The sequence below is a fragment of the Mauremys mutica genome, chromosome 1, assembly GCF_020497125.1.
Source record: "Mauremys mutica isolate MM-2020 ecotype Southern chromosome 1, ASM2049712v1, whole genome shotgun sequence".
Taxonomy (NCBI): Eukaryota; Metazoa; Chordata; order Testudines; family Geoemydidae; genus Mauremys; species Mauremys mutica.
In genome coordinates, this window is record NC_059072.1 from 324,969,163 (window position 1) to 324,988,156 (window position 18,994).

The 18,994-nt window shown below is 45.9% G+C and overlaps 1 protein-coding gene across 6 annotated transcripts in view; it reads right to left on the reverse strand.

Annotated features, from left to right (window-relative positions):
- ZMYM2 (zinc finger MYM-type containing 2) overlaps positions 1–18,994 on the reverse strand; it is a 179,442-nt gene that overhangs the window by 114,179 nt on the left and 46,269 nt on the right. For all 6 annotated transcript variants that reach the window (XM_045017911.1, XM_045017919.1, XM_045017873.1 and 3 more), the window contains 2 exons: positions 15,547–15,832; positions 1,418–1,583 (listed from right to left, as the gene is read on the reverse strand). In XM_045017911.1, the coding sequence (XP_044873846.1) occupies positions 1,418–1,583; positions 15,547–15,832 (452 nt within the window). The remainder of the gene's footprint in view (positions 1–1,417; positions 1,584–15,546; positions 15,833–18,994) is intronic.

An 18,994-nucleotide genomic window follows, 5' to 3' on the forward strand; every position in this document is an offset into this window, starting at 1 on the left:
ACAATCACAACTTAAAAAACAATATCTGGTTCAACTGGAACCCTAGATAATATTGTGACATATGCATTTGAAATAACTATAATAACAAACAAAGCAAACTCTGTCTCCTTGCAATCTCTGGGCAAAAACCTAACCCCAGCTGTTCTTGCAGCCTGGAAGCCAATCCAAGGTCACAGGGTGGGATTCACACAAGGCTGATCAAGAAAATGGGGAGCTAATTTACATCATTTTCCCCATCTGCACTTTATACGCTTTGTTGGCAGCGAGCAGGATTTTTAATATATTTGGCTTTTAATTTACAAGGCTGTCTTGGGGCTAAAAGGATACATATAGATGGCTATGTAAGCTGGGCCCGGTATTTGCATCCAGAATGTAGTAATCCCAATTTAGTAGAATTTAAATAAGAGTATATTCTACTATACAAACCATCTATTCATTACTCAGGAGGATCCTCCAAAACATGCAATTAGACTAGAGAAAATCCTGAATTGTTTTGATGGCAACATTTGTATGTAATGTACTGATGAGTATCAACCACTATGATTTATACTTTGAGAGCCCTCAAAATAGTTATTGAAAAATCAAATATGAAAGGAGCAGTAACTGTTTCTAGTTTTCTCCCTTTTAAGAATACAAGAAACCAGAGGCCACCCAATGAAATTAATAAAACAAAACAAACAGAAGTACAACACAGTCAATCTATAATACTCATTGTCCTGCAATGCTGTGAAGGCCACAAATATAAATGGGCTCAAAAATAATTAGAGAAGTTCATGGAAGATAGGGCTGTCAATGGTTGTTAGCCAAGATGGTCATCCATGCTCTGGGTGCCCCTAAGCTTCTGACTGCCAGATGCTGCGACTAGACAACAGGAAGTGGATCACTCACTAACTGCTCTGTTCCGTTCATTCCCTCTGAAGCATCTGGCAGTGAGCGCTGTCAGGAGACAGGATACTGGGCTAGATGGACCATTGGTCTGATACAGTATGGCCATTCTTATGCTCTTATGGAGATCAACAGTGATCAATTCAACAATTCAACATAAAATTTTTAAAATTACTAGCTGTCTAAAGAAAAGCCTTGCCTGCAATAATCAACAATGAAAGTGAACTCCAAAATGTTAGCTGCATGACTACAAAAATGTTAGTAATACACAACTGTCTTCATAGATTTCTTAAATTTAAATATGCAATAAAGAAATTTCCAGAAATTAATATTATCCAACCATTATAAAGCATGACTGAAGATGGCAAGAGCTATAAAATTGCTAAATATATTAAGCCTAATAAGTGTAGAAATACAAAAAACCTGGACAACTTTAGAAAAATAGATATTTTACCACTCTTTCCAATCAAATTTTTAATAAATGTTCTATTAGAAAGTAATTTAAGAGTTGAGACCAAAAATTCAACCAGACCTCAGTTAGTTTACCACAGATAGTGCATCTTGACTTATTCAAGATTCCTTTTGAAGGATTATGCTTGTCTTCATAGAAGGACAAACATGATGTACTGCAAAACTCCTGGAAAGACTCACTGGAATCAACTTGAGCAACAATGGTGCCTTTCATTGTTGTTATATCTCTGAAAGACAAAAGCGCTAAAGCATAAAACTTTTTTTAAAAATTGTATTTTAATAATTGATTCTGTTTCCCCCCCTCACCATGCACATTTCATTTCTCAGATTCCAAACAGCTTTTGGTTCGATTCTATTTTCAAGACAGTCCCACTGTACTGACGTCAATTAATCATTCTATCTGTTGCATTTGTTTCTCGAGTTTAATACTACTTGCTAAAATATAAACAGTTATGAGCAACTTTACATTAACACTGCAAACGGACCATTAAAACAAAGCAATTTCTGTTATATATCCAAAAGAATATCAGGCTATATATATTTTTCCTACATTACTTCCAATACTGAAGATAGTATTTGTAAAACAGTTTTACCAACGAGCAGTTACTGATTGTGCATACCTAACTTGGTACATGCAAAAAATTAAAATTTTAAACATAAAGCCATGGATTTTTTTTTAAACAAAAGCTGCTTCCCAACAATAAAAAAGGTATTTAAAAAAAAACTAATTCAGTCAATAAACATTTATTTCCTGCTCCTCAAAATCCCATAACACTGCTACAACTAATATCAGCACTTTATTTTATTATTTTTGGAGATTCTTTTCTTCTGAAATAGGACACTGAAGAGCTGTCTTTTTAACTGTAGCCAGACATTTTTGTTAAGAGCAAAACTCCACCCTGAATTTGCCTGCTGTGCTTGGATATTACAATGCATCATTTTGAATAAAAAATAGGCACAATTTATAAAAGTAATCAAGTTGGCTAAAGAAGTTCCAAATCACCAATCTGAATATGGACTACCTAGCTGTAACTGATTAAACATACAATTGAGACAGAAGATTATTTTTGGACTAACCAAATGAACAGTAATAAATTACTCTGAACTAGTCCTTCACACCTCTCCTAATTAAAAGTCAAATGCACTATTGTGTTCTGTGGCTAGTGCTAGATACACTTGTTCTTCAGCCTCATGCTACACTATGCACCTTAACATTTGCAATAATCTCAGTTGTATGCCTTGTTGCATGCTATTCCTTCCGCATTTGCTGTTTGGCCATCTCTGCAAAAATAGCAGGGCATAATAATAATATTAACAACCAATTTATCAACTTTGGGTTTAATTAGACATCTAAAGTTTCATTAAAATGTTCTTAAAGTAAGCTTGGTTTAAAGTCAGTCAGTATTAACTGTAGGGTGTCCGTGAATCTAATTATTTCAACACATCAGATTACTTGGTTTTCAGATGGCAGCAGAGTTTTTAAGAGATACTTCCAACTGCTAAAATGAAGAGCCCCCTCCAAATCAAATCCATCATACATTATAGATATTCATCAGAAAGTTGTGGTTAATAATAGACACAGAATAAGAAGCAAACTCAACTGACAATAGATTAGCTTAACTGCTTTGAACACAAGTGATATTTGCTAGTGAATTTTGCTGTTACTTCACAAGAACCTTACTCTCATAAAACTAAAAGTGAGAGTCTCTACAGTTTAAACTAAAGAGCCAGATTCTGTAGCTGGGGCTGTAGCACATCCATATCATCCGCGCATTGGGCACAAAGGACTGCTATACACACGGACCAGAGGATTCTTTTCTCCCTCTCCTCCCCTCCCCCACACATCCTCCATGGAAGTTATGAGAGAGAAAAATATCTCCCTTTTCCTTACAGTCACACAGCTTTTGTTTTTTTGATTACTGATGCAATGGAAATACCATTCAGCAGTATAAAGCAAGAACTGACTGGGCAGGTCTGGAGGTCAAGTGACAGCATGTTATATTCTCATGTTGGGGATGGATAAGTCCCCAGAAAGTCTATCCCACGTTCAGTTCTGAGTTTATAAACTGGGAGGAGCTGAAAGCACTGAAGACATACAGCCTCTGTATGGATACAGCTACTCTTTAAAGATTAATTCTGGAAAAGGCATGGACTGCCTGTACAGTGAGACACCTTCAGATCTACCCTCATCTGGAAGGATGTCAGCATGAAGCTGGGCCTTTTGCAAGAGGACTACAAGACAAGACAACTTGCTTGTGTACTACCACAGAAACAGAACGCCAGCATCACTGCTGTGACAAGCTTACAATCTGTGGCACCAACTGGGCCAAGATTTACAAACATGCTTAACTTTTAGCACAAATAGTTTCACTGACTATGATCAGAGAGAAGTAAGAGCATCAAAAAAGGGGGAAAATGGCAATTTTTAATAAAAGTTTGAGGGGGGAAATAATGAAATTCTAACACATTAGCCAAAATTGTCAGAAAGTGACTAACAATTTTTAGTGCCTTAAATTTCTGAGTGCCCAATTTAAGACCTACTAAACAGCTGGATTTAAAAAAAACCCTCTAAGGGGCCTTATGGGGAACACCCAAAATCACATCACTTCTAGCAAATCTTTGCCAGATTCTCTAAATTTCATCTTTTTTTAGAAGACAGTTGATATCAATTTACAAAACAGCCATTATAAACCTGAATTAAAACTTAAGTTAACAGTGTGTTCTATCAAAACAACACTAAATTCACCATGCAACATCAAGTTTCCTACTTTTTACCATGTGCTCAGAACAGATGGTACTGCCATCTTACAACTGGGGGGGAAACTGGCCAACTTTCCCATAGCTATGGCATTGACACAGTGCAGCAAGATTACTCCCTATCCAGTAAATCTGATACTGAGAGGGGATGGTGGAGGAGGGGAGTGCAGAAAATACAGGATCACTAACCAAAAAAATATAGGTAGCATAGATTTCTGCTCTTGTTTAGACATGAAGCTACAGCAGTGTTAAACAAGGGCAACTTTGTCCAGGCCCTGGTTTCAATACAGAGATTTACTGAGCAGTTGAAGACTAGGGCTATGTCTACACTTAAACCGCTACATCAGTACAGCTACAGTGCTGCAGCTGTGCCGCTGTAGTGCTTCATTGTAGACAACTCACTATAGCAATGGGAGGGATTCTCTCATTGCTGTAGTTAATCCAAAGGAACAAGGTAGGGTGCTCCTTGCTGATCACAGAAGCTAAGAGAGAATCAAAAGATTGGTTCTGGTGGTATTTGCATTCAGCAAGGAGGAAGAGAATCTGAGAACTTCAGCCCTGAGGTAAGGGTTAAGAGAAAGGGACTACAGGGGAACAGGCCAGGAACCACAACAGTGGTAGCTATACATGGCTGCTGTTTATAGGGTCCCTGAGAGTTGGAACCCGGACTAGTATACAGGCCCAGGTTCCGCCATTGGGATCATGGCCTAAACCCCGAGAAGGACTGGATTAGAACAGGAGCAGAGCCAGGGCTGAAGACCCTAGTGAGGGCTGACAGTTTTTTTTTTTTTAAACTCTTTGCTACTCCAGAAGGGGGTCATACATTTTGACTGTGAGACTTGGTCAGACTCACAAGAGGCGAGTGTTCCCCAAAACATACTTAGACCTTTTTCATCAGAGAACGTACAGCATGGAAAATAAAAGATTCATATTTATCAAGGAATATAGAAATATGCCTTACGCCAGCGTTTTTCAAACTTCGGGTCGCGACCCAGTACTAGGTCATGGCATGTGAGGCACTGGGTCGCCCTGGTCAGCGCTGCCGACCGTGACGTTAGAAGTTCCGTTGGTAGTGCTGGCCAGCTAAGACAGGCTAGTGCCTACCTGCTCCGTGCCCTGGAAGTGGCCAGCAGCAGGTCTGGCTTCTAAGCAGGGGGGCCATGGGGCTCCGCGCGCTGCCCCTGCCCCAATCACCAACTCCGCTCTAGAGAGATGTGGGGGGGGGGTGCCTTAAATTTCTGCATTCAAAAATAAAACAATGTAAAACTTTAGAACTTCCACTCAGTCCTACTTCAGCCAATCATGCAGACAAACAAGTTCGGTTACAATTTGCTGGAGATAATGCTGCCCACGTCTTGTTTACAGTGTCAACTGAAAGTGAGAACAGGCGCTCTCATGGCACTGCTGTAGCCGGCATCGCAAGATATTTGCGTGTCTGATGCACTGAAGTTTCATATGTCCCTTCATGCTTCAACCACCATTCCAGAAGACATGCGTTCATGCTGATGATGGGTTCTGCTCAATAACGATCTAAAGCAGAGCAGACCGATGCATGTTCATTTTCATCATCATCATCATGATGAATCAGATGCCACCAGCAGAAGGTTGATTTTCTTTTTTGGTGGTTCGGGTTCTGTGGTTTTCACATTGGAGTGTTGCTCTTTTAAGACATCTGAAAGCATTCTCCACACCTCGTCCCCCTCAGATTTTAGAAGGCACTTCAGATTCTTAAACCTTGGGTTGAGTGCTGCAACTATCCTTAGAAATCTCACACTGGTATCTTCTTGTTAAATCTGCTGTGAAAGTGTTCTTAAAACGAACATGGGTTGGGTCATGTGAGACTGCTATAACATGAAATATATGGTAGAGTGTGGGTAAAACAGAGCAGGAGACATACAATTCTCCCCCAAGGAGTTCAGTCACAAATTTAATTAACATTTTTTTTTTTAAACAAGCATCATCAGCATGGAAGCATGTCCTCCAGAATGGTGGCTGAAGCATGAAGGGACATATGAATGTTTAGCATATCTGGCACATAAATACCTTGCAACACCAGCTACAAGAGTGCCATGCGAACACCTGTTCTCTCTTTCAGGTGACACTGTAAACAAGACGTGGACAGCATTATTTCCTGCAAATTGTAACCAAATGTGTTTGTCTGTGCAATTGGCTGAAGTAGGACTGAGTGGACTTGTAGGTTCTAAAGTTTTACCCTGTTTTATTTTTGACTGCAGTTATTTTTTGTATATAATTCTACGTTTGTAAGTTCAACTTTCATTATAAAGCCATTGCACTACAGTACTTATTAGGCGAATTGAAATATACTATTTATTTTGCTTTTTACAGTGTAAATATTTGTAATAAAAAATAAATATAAAGTGAGCACTGTACACTTTGTATTCTGTGTTGTAATTGAAATTAATATATTTGAAAATGTATTCAATATATTTAAAAATGTAGAAAACATCCAAAAATATTTAAATGGTATTCTATTATTTAACAGTGTGATTAATTGTGATTCTTTTTTTAAATCACTTGACAGCCCTAAGAATAACTATTTTGCAAGTCTTATGTTATTAGTGTACAATTCTTAAGCTCCTCAATGGCATTCTGAGTAATGAATCAATAATAAATTTCAAGATGAACTATGACCTTTATTTATGCTTAGTGTTCTGCATTTTCAGTTTTTATTTGTAAAAAAAAGATTCTGAGATTTCTTCTTTATTTTCCAAACATTAAAACTAGGATGAAATTGGGTTAAAAAAAATTGGAGAAAAAACAACTTGCATAATATACACATTTTACTACAGTATAATTTAAACTTTTTTCATGTACAAAAGGTATTTTTTGTCTCTCTAAGAGAATAGTTTTTCCAGAAATCCTGGTTTGTGTATGCTCACATAATTTTCTTCAAAGTATTCTCATTCATGTTGAGCCTCTTGCTGTCTTGGAGGTAGTCCAACTTTAAAAATAAACGCTCTGCATTAGTAAGATCCAGGCGGTACACTCAAAGCTTGTCATGCCACTCTGCTGAAGTCAGGAAGTTTGTTTTGATGACTGTCCCAAAAAGCCAGCACATCCAGTTTCATATTGTCAGGTTAGGCATGTTCGTGTAAATAGTAAACTTAGATTTGAAATTCCATCTTTAGTGGCAAATGGTTGAAACACTCTGACACAACTGTCACAGTCTGCTACAAAATTCACCTTGAGGAAGGAGTGCAATACCAAACACTTCAGGGGTCAGATTCTTGTCACTTGCTTTCGACGTGCTCCTTTATTCTGTCAGCACGAGCACTGACCTCAGTGCTGCAGTTCTTGCAGCGCAATGCATCCTCTTCACTCCCATCTTTACTTTCCTTGAAAATTTCTTAGCACTGATCGTTTGTTGGTATTCAGGCTCAGATTTGCGTTTTTGCCCCACGTTTACCTCTTTACTTTATCTATGGAGAACTGATTATTTAAATTTAGTGCTGCTCTAAACTGACGCAAGACAATAGGTAGGCAGCATGTCTTTGTGAGCCAATCATAGCGCAATATTAACATTGTTTGATTTTCTGATCTCCACTGTGTGTGTGTTCTGAGTTTTACACTGAGTAACTGCTTCAGTCTCAGAGCTGCAGGACACAACAATTATGTAAAGCATAAGTGCTTAACAAAAATAAGTACCTGAAAAAAATATTGAGTGGATTGATGAGGGTGTAAATTAATAAAAAACTGAACGATTCAATTAAAAAAAAGATAATTTAGCGGTGAAAGTCGGTAAAAACTAAAAATGCAGAACACTATGTATAAATATATTTAATTACCTCTATAATACTGCCCATATTACACTGCCTTGACCGCAAAATGGGATGAACGCCTCAAGCCCTCATTCATGCCTTCACTATTTCAATTATGCTTTCTATAGCTTCCACAAGGCCCCATTCTTCAGCAGGTGCCCACCCCTTCACACATACAGAGAAGAGTGACCCATCTGGCTCCTGAGTGATTTCAGGATTGAATTCATAATTCCCAGGCTTCTTTTTAAGACCTTCTATATCAGGAGTCAGCAACCTTTCAGAAGCAGTGTGCCGAGTCTTCATTTATTCACTCTAATTTAAGGTTTTGCGTGCCAGTAATACATTTTAACGTTTTTAGGAGGTCTTTTTTTATGTCTATAATATATAGCTAAACTATTGTTGTATTTTCTTTATATAAGGTTTTTAAAATGTTTAAGAAGCTTCTTTTAAAATTAAATTAAAATGCAGAGCCCCCTGGACTGGTGGCCAGGACCTGGGCAATGCGAGTGCCACTGAAAACCAGCTCATGTGCCGCCTTCAGCACCCGTACCATAGGCTGCCTACCCGTTTTTTTTTATTTTTATATATATGTGTGTGTACACACACACACACACAAAACCCTGCTATAACGCGGTTTGGGGTCCAAAAACTTTGATTGCACTAAATGCGGGGTCGCGGTATAGCGGGGTTGGTCAGTGGTCCCCAACGCGGTGCATTGATGTGCGCCGCCTAGTGCCCAGCAGGGGAGAGGAGCGGCAGCTCCCCACCTGCCGGGGACAGAGAACTCCAGGGCTGCGGACGCCGGTTCTCTGTCCCCGGCAGGCGGGGAGCCGCGGCTCCTCTTGAAGCCGGAGAGAAGCCGCGGCCCCGCACCTGCCGGGACAGAGAGCACCGGCACCCGCAGCCCCAGAGTTCTCTGTCCCCGGTAGGCGGGGAGCCGCAGCTCCTCTTGAAGCAGGATAGAAGCCGCGGTCCCGCACCTGCCAGGGACAGAGAACACCGACACCTGCAGCCCTGGAGTTCTCTGTCCCCGGCAGGCGGGGAGCCGCGGCTCCTCTTGAAGCCGGAGAGAAGCCGCGGCCCCGCACCTGCCGGGACAGAGAGCACCGGCACCCGCAGCCCCAGAGTTCTCTGTTCCCGGTAGGCGGGAAGCCGCAGCTCCTCTTGAAGCGGGATAGAAGCCGCGGTCCCGCACCTGCCAGGGACAGAGAACACCGACACCTGCAGCCCTGGAGTTCTCTGTCCCCAGCAGGCGGGGAGCCGCGGCTCCTCTCGAAGCCGGAGAGAAGCCGCGGTCCCGCGCCTGCCGGGGACAGAAAGCACCGGCACCCGCAGCCCCGGAGTTCTGTCCCCGGCAGGTGCGGGGCTGCAGCGTCTCTCCCCTGCCATGGTATTGGGGATCATTGGTATAGTACCGTACTGTATTATACCTTAAAGGGGAGCCAACCTGTGATCGCGTTATATGCGATTTTGTGTTATGGCGGGGAGCGTTATTGCGAGGTTTGACTGTATATATCACACACACACCTACCTCTACCCTGCTATAACGCGACCTGATACAACACAGGTTCACGTATAGCACAATAGCAGCGGGGCTCCGGCGGCACTTTAAAGGGTCTGGGGCTTCAGCTGCTGTGGGGAGCCCTGGGCCCTTTAAATCCCGCTGGAGCCCTGCCACTGCTACCCCGGGGCTGCAGCAGCAGGGCTCGCCGGCGATTTAAAGGGCATGGGGTTCTGGCTGCTGCAGGGAGCCCCGGGCCCTTTAAATCACTGCTGGAGCCCTGCCGCCCTTACCACAGGGCTGTGGCATCAGGACTCCACCGGCGATTTAAAGGGCCTGGGGCTCCCCGCAGCGGCTGGAGCCCAGAGCTCTTTAAATCACCGCCAGAGCCCTGCCGCCCCTACCCCGATATAATGGGGGTTCAGCTATAACGCGGTAGGGATTTTTGGCTCCCTGCGACTGCATTATAGTGGGTAGAGGTGTATTTGCAATGGGCCCTCTCATAGGCTTGCCAGCTTATTGCTACTCTCCCTTTCCCTTCCAGCCATTGCCTAGGCCAGGGCTTTCCCCCATAATTCCTAGTAGATGGAACAGTCTTCCTATGTTTCTCTGCCATGTCTTTCCAAGTCTCAATATTTTTTTCTCCTATGCATTTGCCCCTTGATTTCACCTTTTCCTTCTCACAATGGAAGCATTTATATAATAAGATGTTTTCACTATTTTTTCTTGCGAATTTATAGTACAGTAAACAATATGGCATTTTATAAACTCTTAGAAACTGTTTATATGAAAAAAATCACTCAACCAAAATTATTGATTTGTATCTTTAAAGAGAAGAAACTCCCCTATCCTGCCTTATTCTGAACTAGAGAGTTGACAGTCAAGGAGAGGTATTGTAGTTTCCTTGATTGTCTCTAGACATGCTATAACCATAAAGGGTAACATATAAAGGATTAGCCATTTTCAACCAAATTTAAGCAGGCCCTACACTTTGTGGGGAAAAATATTTTTGTGGTCAGATCTTACAAGTGTCAGATACTTAGTTATTAGAAAAAGACAGCCACCTTTTCCGTAACTGGTGGTGTTCTTCAAGATGTGTTGCTCATGTCTATTCCACAACAGGTGTGCATACTCGCCACGTGCACCAGTGCTTGAAGTTCTTCCCCTAGCACTACCCATAGGGGAGTGCCCTAGCAACCCCTGGAATGGCACCTCCATGGTGCAGTATAAGGGGTGCTGCACACTCCACCCAACCTCAGTTCCTTCTTGTTAGACAATTCCAACAGAGGGGAAGGAGGGCAGGATGTGAAATAGACATGAGCAACACATCTCAAAAAACACCAGTTACGGAAAAGGTAACTGTCTTTTCTTCTTCGAGTGATTGCTCATGTGTATTCCACAATAGGTGATCCCAACCTATATCTGTTAGAAGTGGGTAGGAGTTCACAAATTCTCAGGACAGAGTACGGCCCTGCCGAATCCGGCATCGCCCCTGGTCTGGGAGACAATCGCATAGTGAGAGGTGAACGTGTGAACTGAAAACCATGGGGCAGCCCTGCAAATGTCCTGAATGGGGACATGGGCTAAAAAGGCAGCCAATGAGGCTTGCGCCTTAGTCGAGTGTGCCCTCACAACTGACGGCGGAGGGATTCCCGCCAGGTCATGACAGGTACGGATGCACGAGGTGATCCAGTTGGAGAGCTGCTGAGTGGAGATCGGCCAACCCTTCATGCACTCGGCTGAGGCGATAAACAGTTGCGAGGACTTTCTGAACAGCTTAGTCCGCTCCAGATAAAAGGCCAGAGGCCTTCTCACATCCAGCGTGTGGAGGCGGCGCTCCTCACTGGACGCATGGTGCTTGGGGCAGAGGACCTGCAGAAAAATGTTCTGACCCATGTGATAGGTGGAGACCACCTTCGGGAGGAACGAAGGGTGTGGACAGAGCTGGACTTTATCTTTATGAAACACCGTGTACGAGGGTTCGGAGGTCAGGGCCCTGAGTTCCGAGACCCACCTACCCTAAGGTGGGCTCTAAGGTGAAGAAGGTAGTCCAGGACAAACTGGATCGGGGAGGTCACGGGGAAACGCCCTGCTCTTCTGCCCATCTGGAAAACTGAGATCACTTTGCCAAGTAGGCTTGGTGCGTAGAGGGCCACCTGCTTTCTAGGAGGACGCACTGAACCCCTTCTGAGCACGTCCTTTCCTCTCTACCGAACCACTGAGCAGCCACATCGTGAGGTGGAGTGCCGCTAGGTTAGGGTGGAGGAGGTAACCCTGGTCCTGGGAGAGTAGGCAATTGCCACGGTGGGGTGACCACCAGGCCTCTGAGGGTCCCGTACCAATGCTGCCTGGGCCATGCCAGGGCAATCAGAAGGACCCAGGCCTTGTCTTTATCTTTTCCAGGACCTTGCCAATCAGCGGGAACAGGGGAAAGGCAGAGAGAAACTGGCTTGACTAGGACAGAAGAAAGGCATCAGAGATGGCGCCCCATCCCAGCCCCCTCCCTGGAGCAGAACGGGGAACAGCGACAGTGCTGAGTCACAAACAGGTCCACCTGGGGAGTCCCCCACACTTGGAAAAGTCTGTGCACCACCTCTAGGTGGAGAGACCATTTGTGCTGAGAAGACAAGTCCCTGCTCAAGCGATCCGTGTGCGCATTCCAGGTGCCTGGCAGATGGGAGGCCTGTAGGCATGTCATGTGCCTTACAAAAGTCCCACAGCCTGAGGGCTTCACGGCAGAGGATCGGGCCCTGCCCTGCCTGTTGATGTAGAACATCAAGGCCGTGTTGTCTGTGAGGACCCTGACCACCCAGCCCTTCAGGTGTGAGCGGAAGGCCATGCATGGCAGCCATACCGCCCTGAGCTCCTTGACATTTATGTGGAGGGTCAGATCCTGAGCCGACCACAGACCTTGGGTCTGAATGTTCCCCACATGGGCCCCCCATCCCAGGTCCGACGCATCAGACACCAGTTCCAGCAATGGGGCCCTGCCCCTTAACAAGATCCCTTGGAGCATGTTTTTCAGGGAGGACCACCACCGTAGGGAGGTGATCACTGGCTCGGGCACCGTGTGGACTTTGTCCATCCTGTTCCTGGCCTGAGAGAACTTGGAGAGGGCTCATCCTGAGTCTGGCATGACGGCCCACATATGTGCACGCCAACATATAACCTAAGAGCTGGAGGCACACTCTGGCTGTTGTCCTCAGAAACCGCATGACCGTGTCAATGAGCCCCTTCGGGGTCTCAAACCTGTCCGATGGGAGGGAGGCTCTGGCCGACGAGGCCTCCAGGACCACCTCAATAAACTCTATGTGTTGTACCAGGACTAACATGGACTTGATGTTGTTTACCAATAGGCCCAAAGTGGTGCATGTGGACAGAAGGAGCGCCATGTGATCCTGTACCTGCGACCAGGAGCCACCCTTGACCAACCAGTCGTCCAGATAGGGGAAGATCTGGACCCCCCAGTGCCTGAGGTAGGCTGGGGGGGCGCAGGTCAAGACTGCTTATAAGAAGTCATGGGACTGTAAGAGGCAGTCTCGTATTTTGAATGGGTGGCCTGAGCGGGAGTCTGCTGCAGCTTGGACTTAGGTTTAGCCAGAGCCAGAACATAGAGATCCAGAGTCTGGAGAGTCATGCGGGAGGCTTTCAGGCCATGCAGCTTTGTATCCGTTTGTTCCACAAACAGGGCTTTGCCGTCAAACAGGAGGGTCATGCACAGAGGTTTGCGCCTCTCCAGACTGCCCGGAGAGCAGGAGCCATGATGCCCTTCCCATGGACACTGCGGAGCCCATAGACCGCGCAGCTGTGTCCACTGCATCTGAAGCTGCCTGCAGAGTTGCCCTGGCAGCCACTGTGCCCTCCTCCACCAGCGCTTTGTACTCCTTCCTGTTGCGCTCCTGGAGGGAGTCCTCAAACTTGGGCAGGGAGCCCCACAGATTGAACTCATACCGGCCCAGAAGAGCCTGGTGGTTTGCCACCCGTAACTAGAAGCTCGAGAACAAATACATTTTTCTTCCAAATGAGTCCAGCCTCCTTGAATCTTTATTTTTTGGGGTAGGGGCTGGTTGGCCCTGCCGTTCCCTGTGGGTGATCGACTCGACGACCAGGGAGTTAGGAGCAGGGTGGATGTATAAGTATTCATGCCCCTTGGCAGATACAAAATACTTGTGTTCCGCTCTCTTACAGATGGGGGCCAATGAGGCCGGGGTTTGCCACAGGGCATTTGAAATTTTCACCACCCCCTTGGTGGAGAGGCAAGGCCACTCTGCCCGGTGCCAAGGAGGACAGTACATTAAACAGGGAGTCCGAGGACTCCTCCATCTCCTCTGCTTGGAGATGGAGGCTTGATGCCACCCTTTTTAAGAGTTCTTGGTGGGCCCTAAAGTCCTCCTGTGGGACGGAGGGGCTGTAATCGCCTCATGCAGGGAAGGTGAGGAGGCCAGTGCGGTACTGTGTGTCACCACCGGCACCGGAGGGTCCACCACCTGGTCGGTCTCTGGGCACAGTGCCAAGGATGTTCGTCCCACCAACTCCTTGCTCGGAGGTCTGGAGAGGGAGGCCGATGGTCCTTCTGAGGCTCCAGCTACCGAGCAAGCCCCCACCAGGGGCTGCATTAGGGGCCACAGTGCTCACTGGTACCACTGGGCTGTCCATGGGGCTCAATGCCACTGCACCTGCTGTGGCACCAGCGGAGCCAGCTGTTCGGCCTGGCTCATCAATGGACGACTACAAAGGGAGGCCGGATTGACATACGACCTGCCACTGTCCCTGGATCGGAAGGAGCGGTGGCGCTGTGAGCAATGCAGACCATGGGACCGCAATCCCAACATGGAGGACCGGTACTGTAGGTAACAGCTGCTCCGCGATCAGCTCCGGAAATCAATGCCCGGGGCTGCGGAGGTGGTGCCATGCTGGGATCCTGGAGCGGGACGATGAACAGGAACGACATCGACGTTCGTGCCGTGACCGGCTGCAATAGCCCCTCCAAGACGAGGACCTTTGGCGTTGTCTGCCTTGGTCCTGTCGGTGTTTGCTCCTTGAGGCGGAGCGGTGCCAAGAGTCTCGGTCAAACAGAACCCAACCAGACAGCCTGGTGAACGTCAAGGGCGATCCACGTGGACTTTGCCCTGAACGGATGCGAGGCGGGGAACAGCGTCGGGAGCGTTCCCTCGACCAAGACCGGTATCGAGCTGGGGGTGACTGCGGCGATCCCAGCGGCAGGTTGCCTCTGGAGCATGGGGCCGAACATCGGCAGTGCTCCTGGTACCGGCATGGACATAACATCCCGGGCCGCCTGCAGGTCCTTGTGTGGAGGGCATCCAGACATCTGGGGAGGCCTGCTTCAAATGGGCCTGGCTACTCTGCTCGACTTGAGTCAGAGGCCTAGAGGCTGGTGATGATCGAGGACTACCCAACATGGGTCTAGCCTCTGTCCCAGGTTTACTCCAGTGATGGGGCAAAGAAGGCCTCTTCCTAATCTTCTTGGCACCACTTCCCGTCCATAGGGCACGCCAACTAGTCTATGGCGCCGAAGGGTCGCCGCACACCAACACCGCAGTGCCCAGTGCTGACTCAGAGCAACGCGCCAGAGCCAGGGTCAGCGCTGACTCCATCAGAATAGCCCGGAGCCTGATGTCTCTCTCTCTCTTGGTCCAAGTCTTAAACGACTTGCAAATCTTGCAGCGATCGCGGAGATGGGTTTCCCCCAAACAGAGTAAACCGTCCATGTGCAGATCACTCACAGGCATAGGTCACCTACAAGTCTTGCATGACTTAAAACCCGGGGCACAGGGCATGCTCTGGCCCGGGCGCTCTAGCTAAGCTAACTACAGGTACCATACACTGAACAAGCAAGCAGTTTTGGGGACAAGCTACAGCAGAGCTGGAGCAGAGCAGTTCCGAAGCACCTTCACTGGCAGCGCAGCACCCCTTATACCATGCCATGGAGGCACCACTCCAGGGGTCACTAAGGCGCTCCCCTACGGGTACTGCTAGGGGAAAAACTTCCGGCACCAGTGCACATGGCAAGCACACACATCTATTGTGGAATACACATGAGCAATCTCTCGAAGAAGAATGCTCCTTAACAATCATAAAGCATATATTTTTGCATGTAAGTATTAAGGGAACAAAGATTAAAATATCCCTTACTTTTTGCACATAACACAGAGTTTCTTTGGAGCCGGTTTATGCGAGAATGATGAAAGGCAGGCAGTGGAACAAAACAGGTGAGCTGATCCTTTGCGCTGATATGCAGTCTGTCCCTTCTGCAAGGGCTTTTTGCAATTTGCACATGTGACTTTAACCTGTTTAGAAGGTTGTTGTTGTGCAGACGGCTGAAAAATCTGTTTAGGAAGTGAGGCCACTGGTGACAAGGAATCCACACCTGGTTGTTTCTGGTTTCTAGGGAATGAAGCTGACTGGGATATCCAGGAATCTTAAAAATACAAAATACATGGAAAATTAAATGAATAGACCTCTTTCAATATACAAACAGATTTGATTATATTAAACACTTTTGTTAGCAAATTATCCTAAGAGGGAGAACTGGTTATCTTGGAGGTATACGTAAAACAATTTAAAGAACATGATCAGTCAGTATATTTAGATCAATGGCACTGTTCTCTGCCATCACAGGAAATCCCAAAACAGGGGAGCATCTCAAGGTGCCCATTTCCTAGGCCTGGAGACACCAGAGTGATTAACACACCTGTAGTTTGTGTGCAAATTGGCATTTGAACCTTACTCCTGAGGGCATTCTGTGTCAAAAACTTAAAAATTCTGCACACATTTTAAAATTCTGCATGTTTTATTTGTCAATAAATAAATGCAGAGGCTCCAGCATGGCAGTGGGGAGCACAGGCCACTGGCTGTACAAAGGTGGGGATCACCCTGCAGCCTCCTCACCCCCGGGACACGGACTCAGTGGTGAGGCTGCACCTGACCCGGACACAGCACAAGACCTGGGACTGCCCCAGAAACACCCTGGGGCTTTGCGCCAGGCACACTAGATGTGGGGCAGGCAGGCTCAACCAGGCAGGATCCAAGTGTGGGGAGATCCGAGGGCAGGGAGGGGAGGGGAGAGTATTCAGTGTGGGACAATCTGTATGCAGGCAGCTCAGTGGGGGGTCTAGGTGTGGGGGGATTTGGATGCACAGAGGCTTGTTGAAGGGATTCCAGGAGCAGGGGCAATGGGACTCTGGAGGGGCTTCCAAGTGAAAGTGGTTGGGGCTCAGCAGAGAGGTCTGGTTGTGGGGGGTCTCTGCAGGGAGGTCTGCCGGGGAAATGGGGATTGGTGGGGTGGGGACCTGAGTCAAGTTAGTTGGGGGTGGCACGGAGGGTCTGGATGGGGTGGGGGGGGCTCAGGGTGGTGCAGAGGGTGGGGCTCGTCAGGGTGAAGGTTTGAGTGCAGGGAGCTCAGTGGGGGGTGGTCTGGGTGCAGGGGAGGGGGTTTGGAGCTGGGGGGCTCCAAATGCAAGGGCTGAAGTTCAGTGGGGTGGGGTTTGGGTATGCAGGGCTAGGGGGGTTCTGGGTGTATGGGGTGAGGCTTGGCGGGGGTTGGGGGGATGGTGGAGCAGCTCCTCATACAGTGACCCCTCCCCCTGCAGCTGAGGAGCAATGGGGGCAGGAAGCTGGGGAGAGGTGGCGGGGAGAATGCTGAACTTCCGCAGCTGGGGAGGTTTCTGGGGGTGGGTCTAACACAGCCCCAGCCACTCCTTGTAGGGGAAGAGAAAGTCCCGTCCTCTCCTGCCTCCAGCCCAGCCAGGAGTAGCAGCTGATCCCTCCTCTGGGTAGGAGCCACTGGCTGAGGTGTCTCCAGCCCTGCAGTGATTTACGTCACCACCGGCTGCCTGAAACAATGTACCTGCGCAGCTAGGGAATCGTGTGTGACTGCTCTTGCAGCTTCGCTCTACTTCCTTGTCAGAAAGTCATTTTTCTGCAGGGAAATAAAGAAATCTGCGGGGGACATGAATTCTGCACATGTGCACTGGTGCAGAATTCCCCCAGGAGTAGAACCTGTAGACAAATATTAAATTGTGCCAATTGCAGTTAAAAATTCAAAGCAGAGAAGTCAAAGCAGAATTTCCATTTTGAAGATTTCATCTATTAGAAACTTCTATTTTCTAAAATATTACTGAAGAGGTTTATAAATTTGGACCAATCAAATGTTTATCAGACTTAGGCGGTTATCAAAAGATACTTTTCATGTTTTTATTTTAAAAGCAAAACCCTGGATTTTCTGTAGATAGAAAGTTCACTTATACAGAGATTAGAATAAGGTAAAAACTATTTTGATTTAAAACTTCTGGTATTACATACAAAAATAGTAGATTTGCAACTTCTGAAGTAGTTTCGCAGTCCGGAGTCTCTGGCCCAAAGTCTGGCCCAAAAGATTTTTGTATTACAATTAAAGACAGACAAAACAAATTCACACCAATCATCACGTTTATCTGTATCATGGTTCCTATAGGAAACAATTTCTATTTTACTCTAAAACCTAATTCAATGCAATGGCTACCAATTAGAACAATGGAAATCTGCAGAATAGCAAAAACTGATGAGTTCTCAAGATTTTGGTCTTCTCAGTAGGGAACAATGAACCTAGAAGTTAATAGTCCAAGTCCTTCCAGTACCTAAGCACTTCCTCAGAGCATCCCCTCCTCCCACCTAGCTCTGGACAACACAATCCAAGAGTACAGAGACAGTCAGTCATTTTATAGTTTAATATGTTGCAGGGCCGTTTGCATCACAATTTAATTTCTCTCACAGGAAAAGAACTAAAAAAAAATAGCATCCCTGTGTCTGCTGAACTCAATTTTTAATATCTAACTTAGGTTCAGAAGACAAAGTTCTGGCAAAACTATTCTTCTATAAAACCCTATTTCTAGGCATTTCTCCAGAATTTAAGCTTCCATTTGGACCAACTAAGTTTTTAGGCCCTGACAATGGAAAAAGTTCTATAGGATGCCAAGAGTAAGAAGTATTATTTTAAATATGAAAAATTTCATTATAAGTGTATTTCCTTTATATTTGAATGACCCAATTTATTTCACTTAAAATACCAACAACATGACAACTATCACCAGTAACTTCAGAGCATCGAAACTTATCTTTTGATCCTGTCATTCCATCTTCTAAATGAATCTTTCATAGAAATAATGCTAGAGCCCAGCATGTATAAACAATCTCATCTTAGATAACATGCATTTGCCATGGTCCCCAAGTTAAAGTTAATGTGGCATTTACCCTAACCTATAAGCTGAAAGCACTGACATCCTGCAAACTGCACTGCAGGACCTTAAAAGCTCTGTGGCATCTCTCTAGTTTGGTCCAGTATCAGCAAGTCAGTTTAAATGCATAAACGTTTTTAGTGACTCTCATTGCACCTTAAAACAGCTGGTATCAAAATAGCCATATAGAAACAAAAAAGAAAAAAAAATCTGTGTGTAAATTCTGAAGATTTTGGATTCTTTATCCCTGCAGTTTTTAGGTGAAAATGACTACAGCCTATTCTTGATGCTTTCTAAGGAATCCATCAATCAATGAAATGAAAGGCACTCTATTTCTAAGAAGAGACCCCAAAGATCAAGCTTTACTA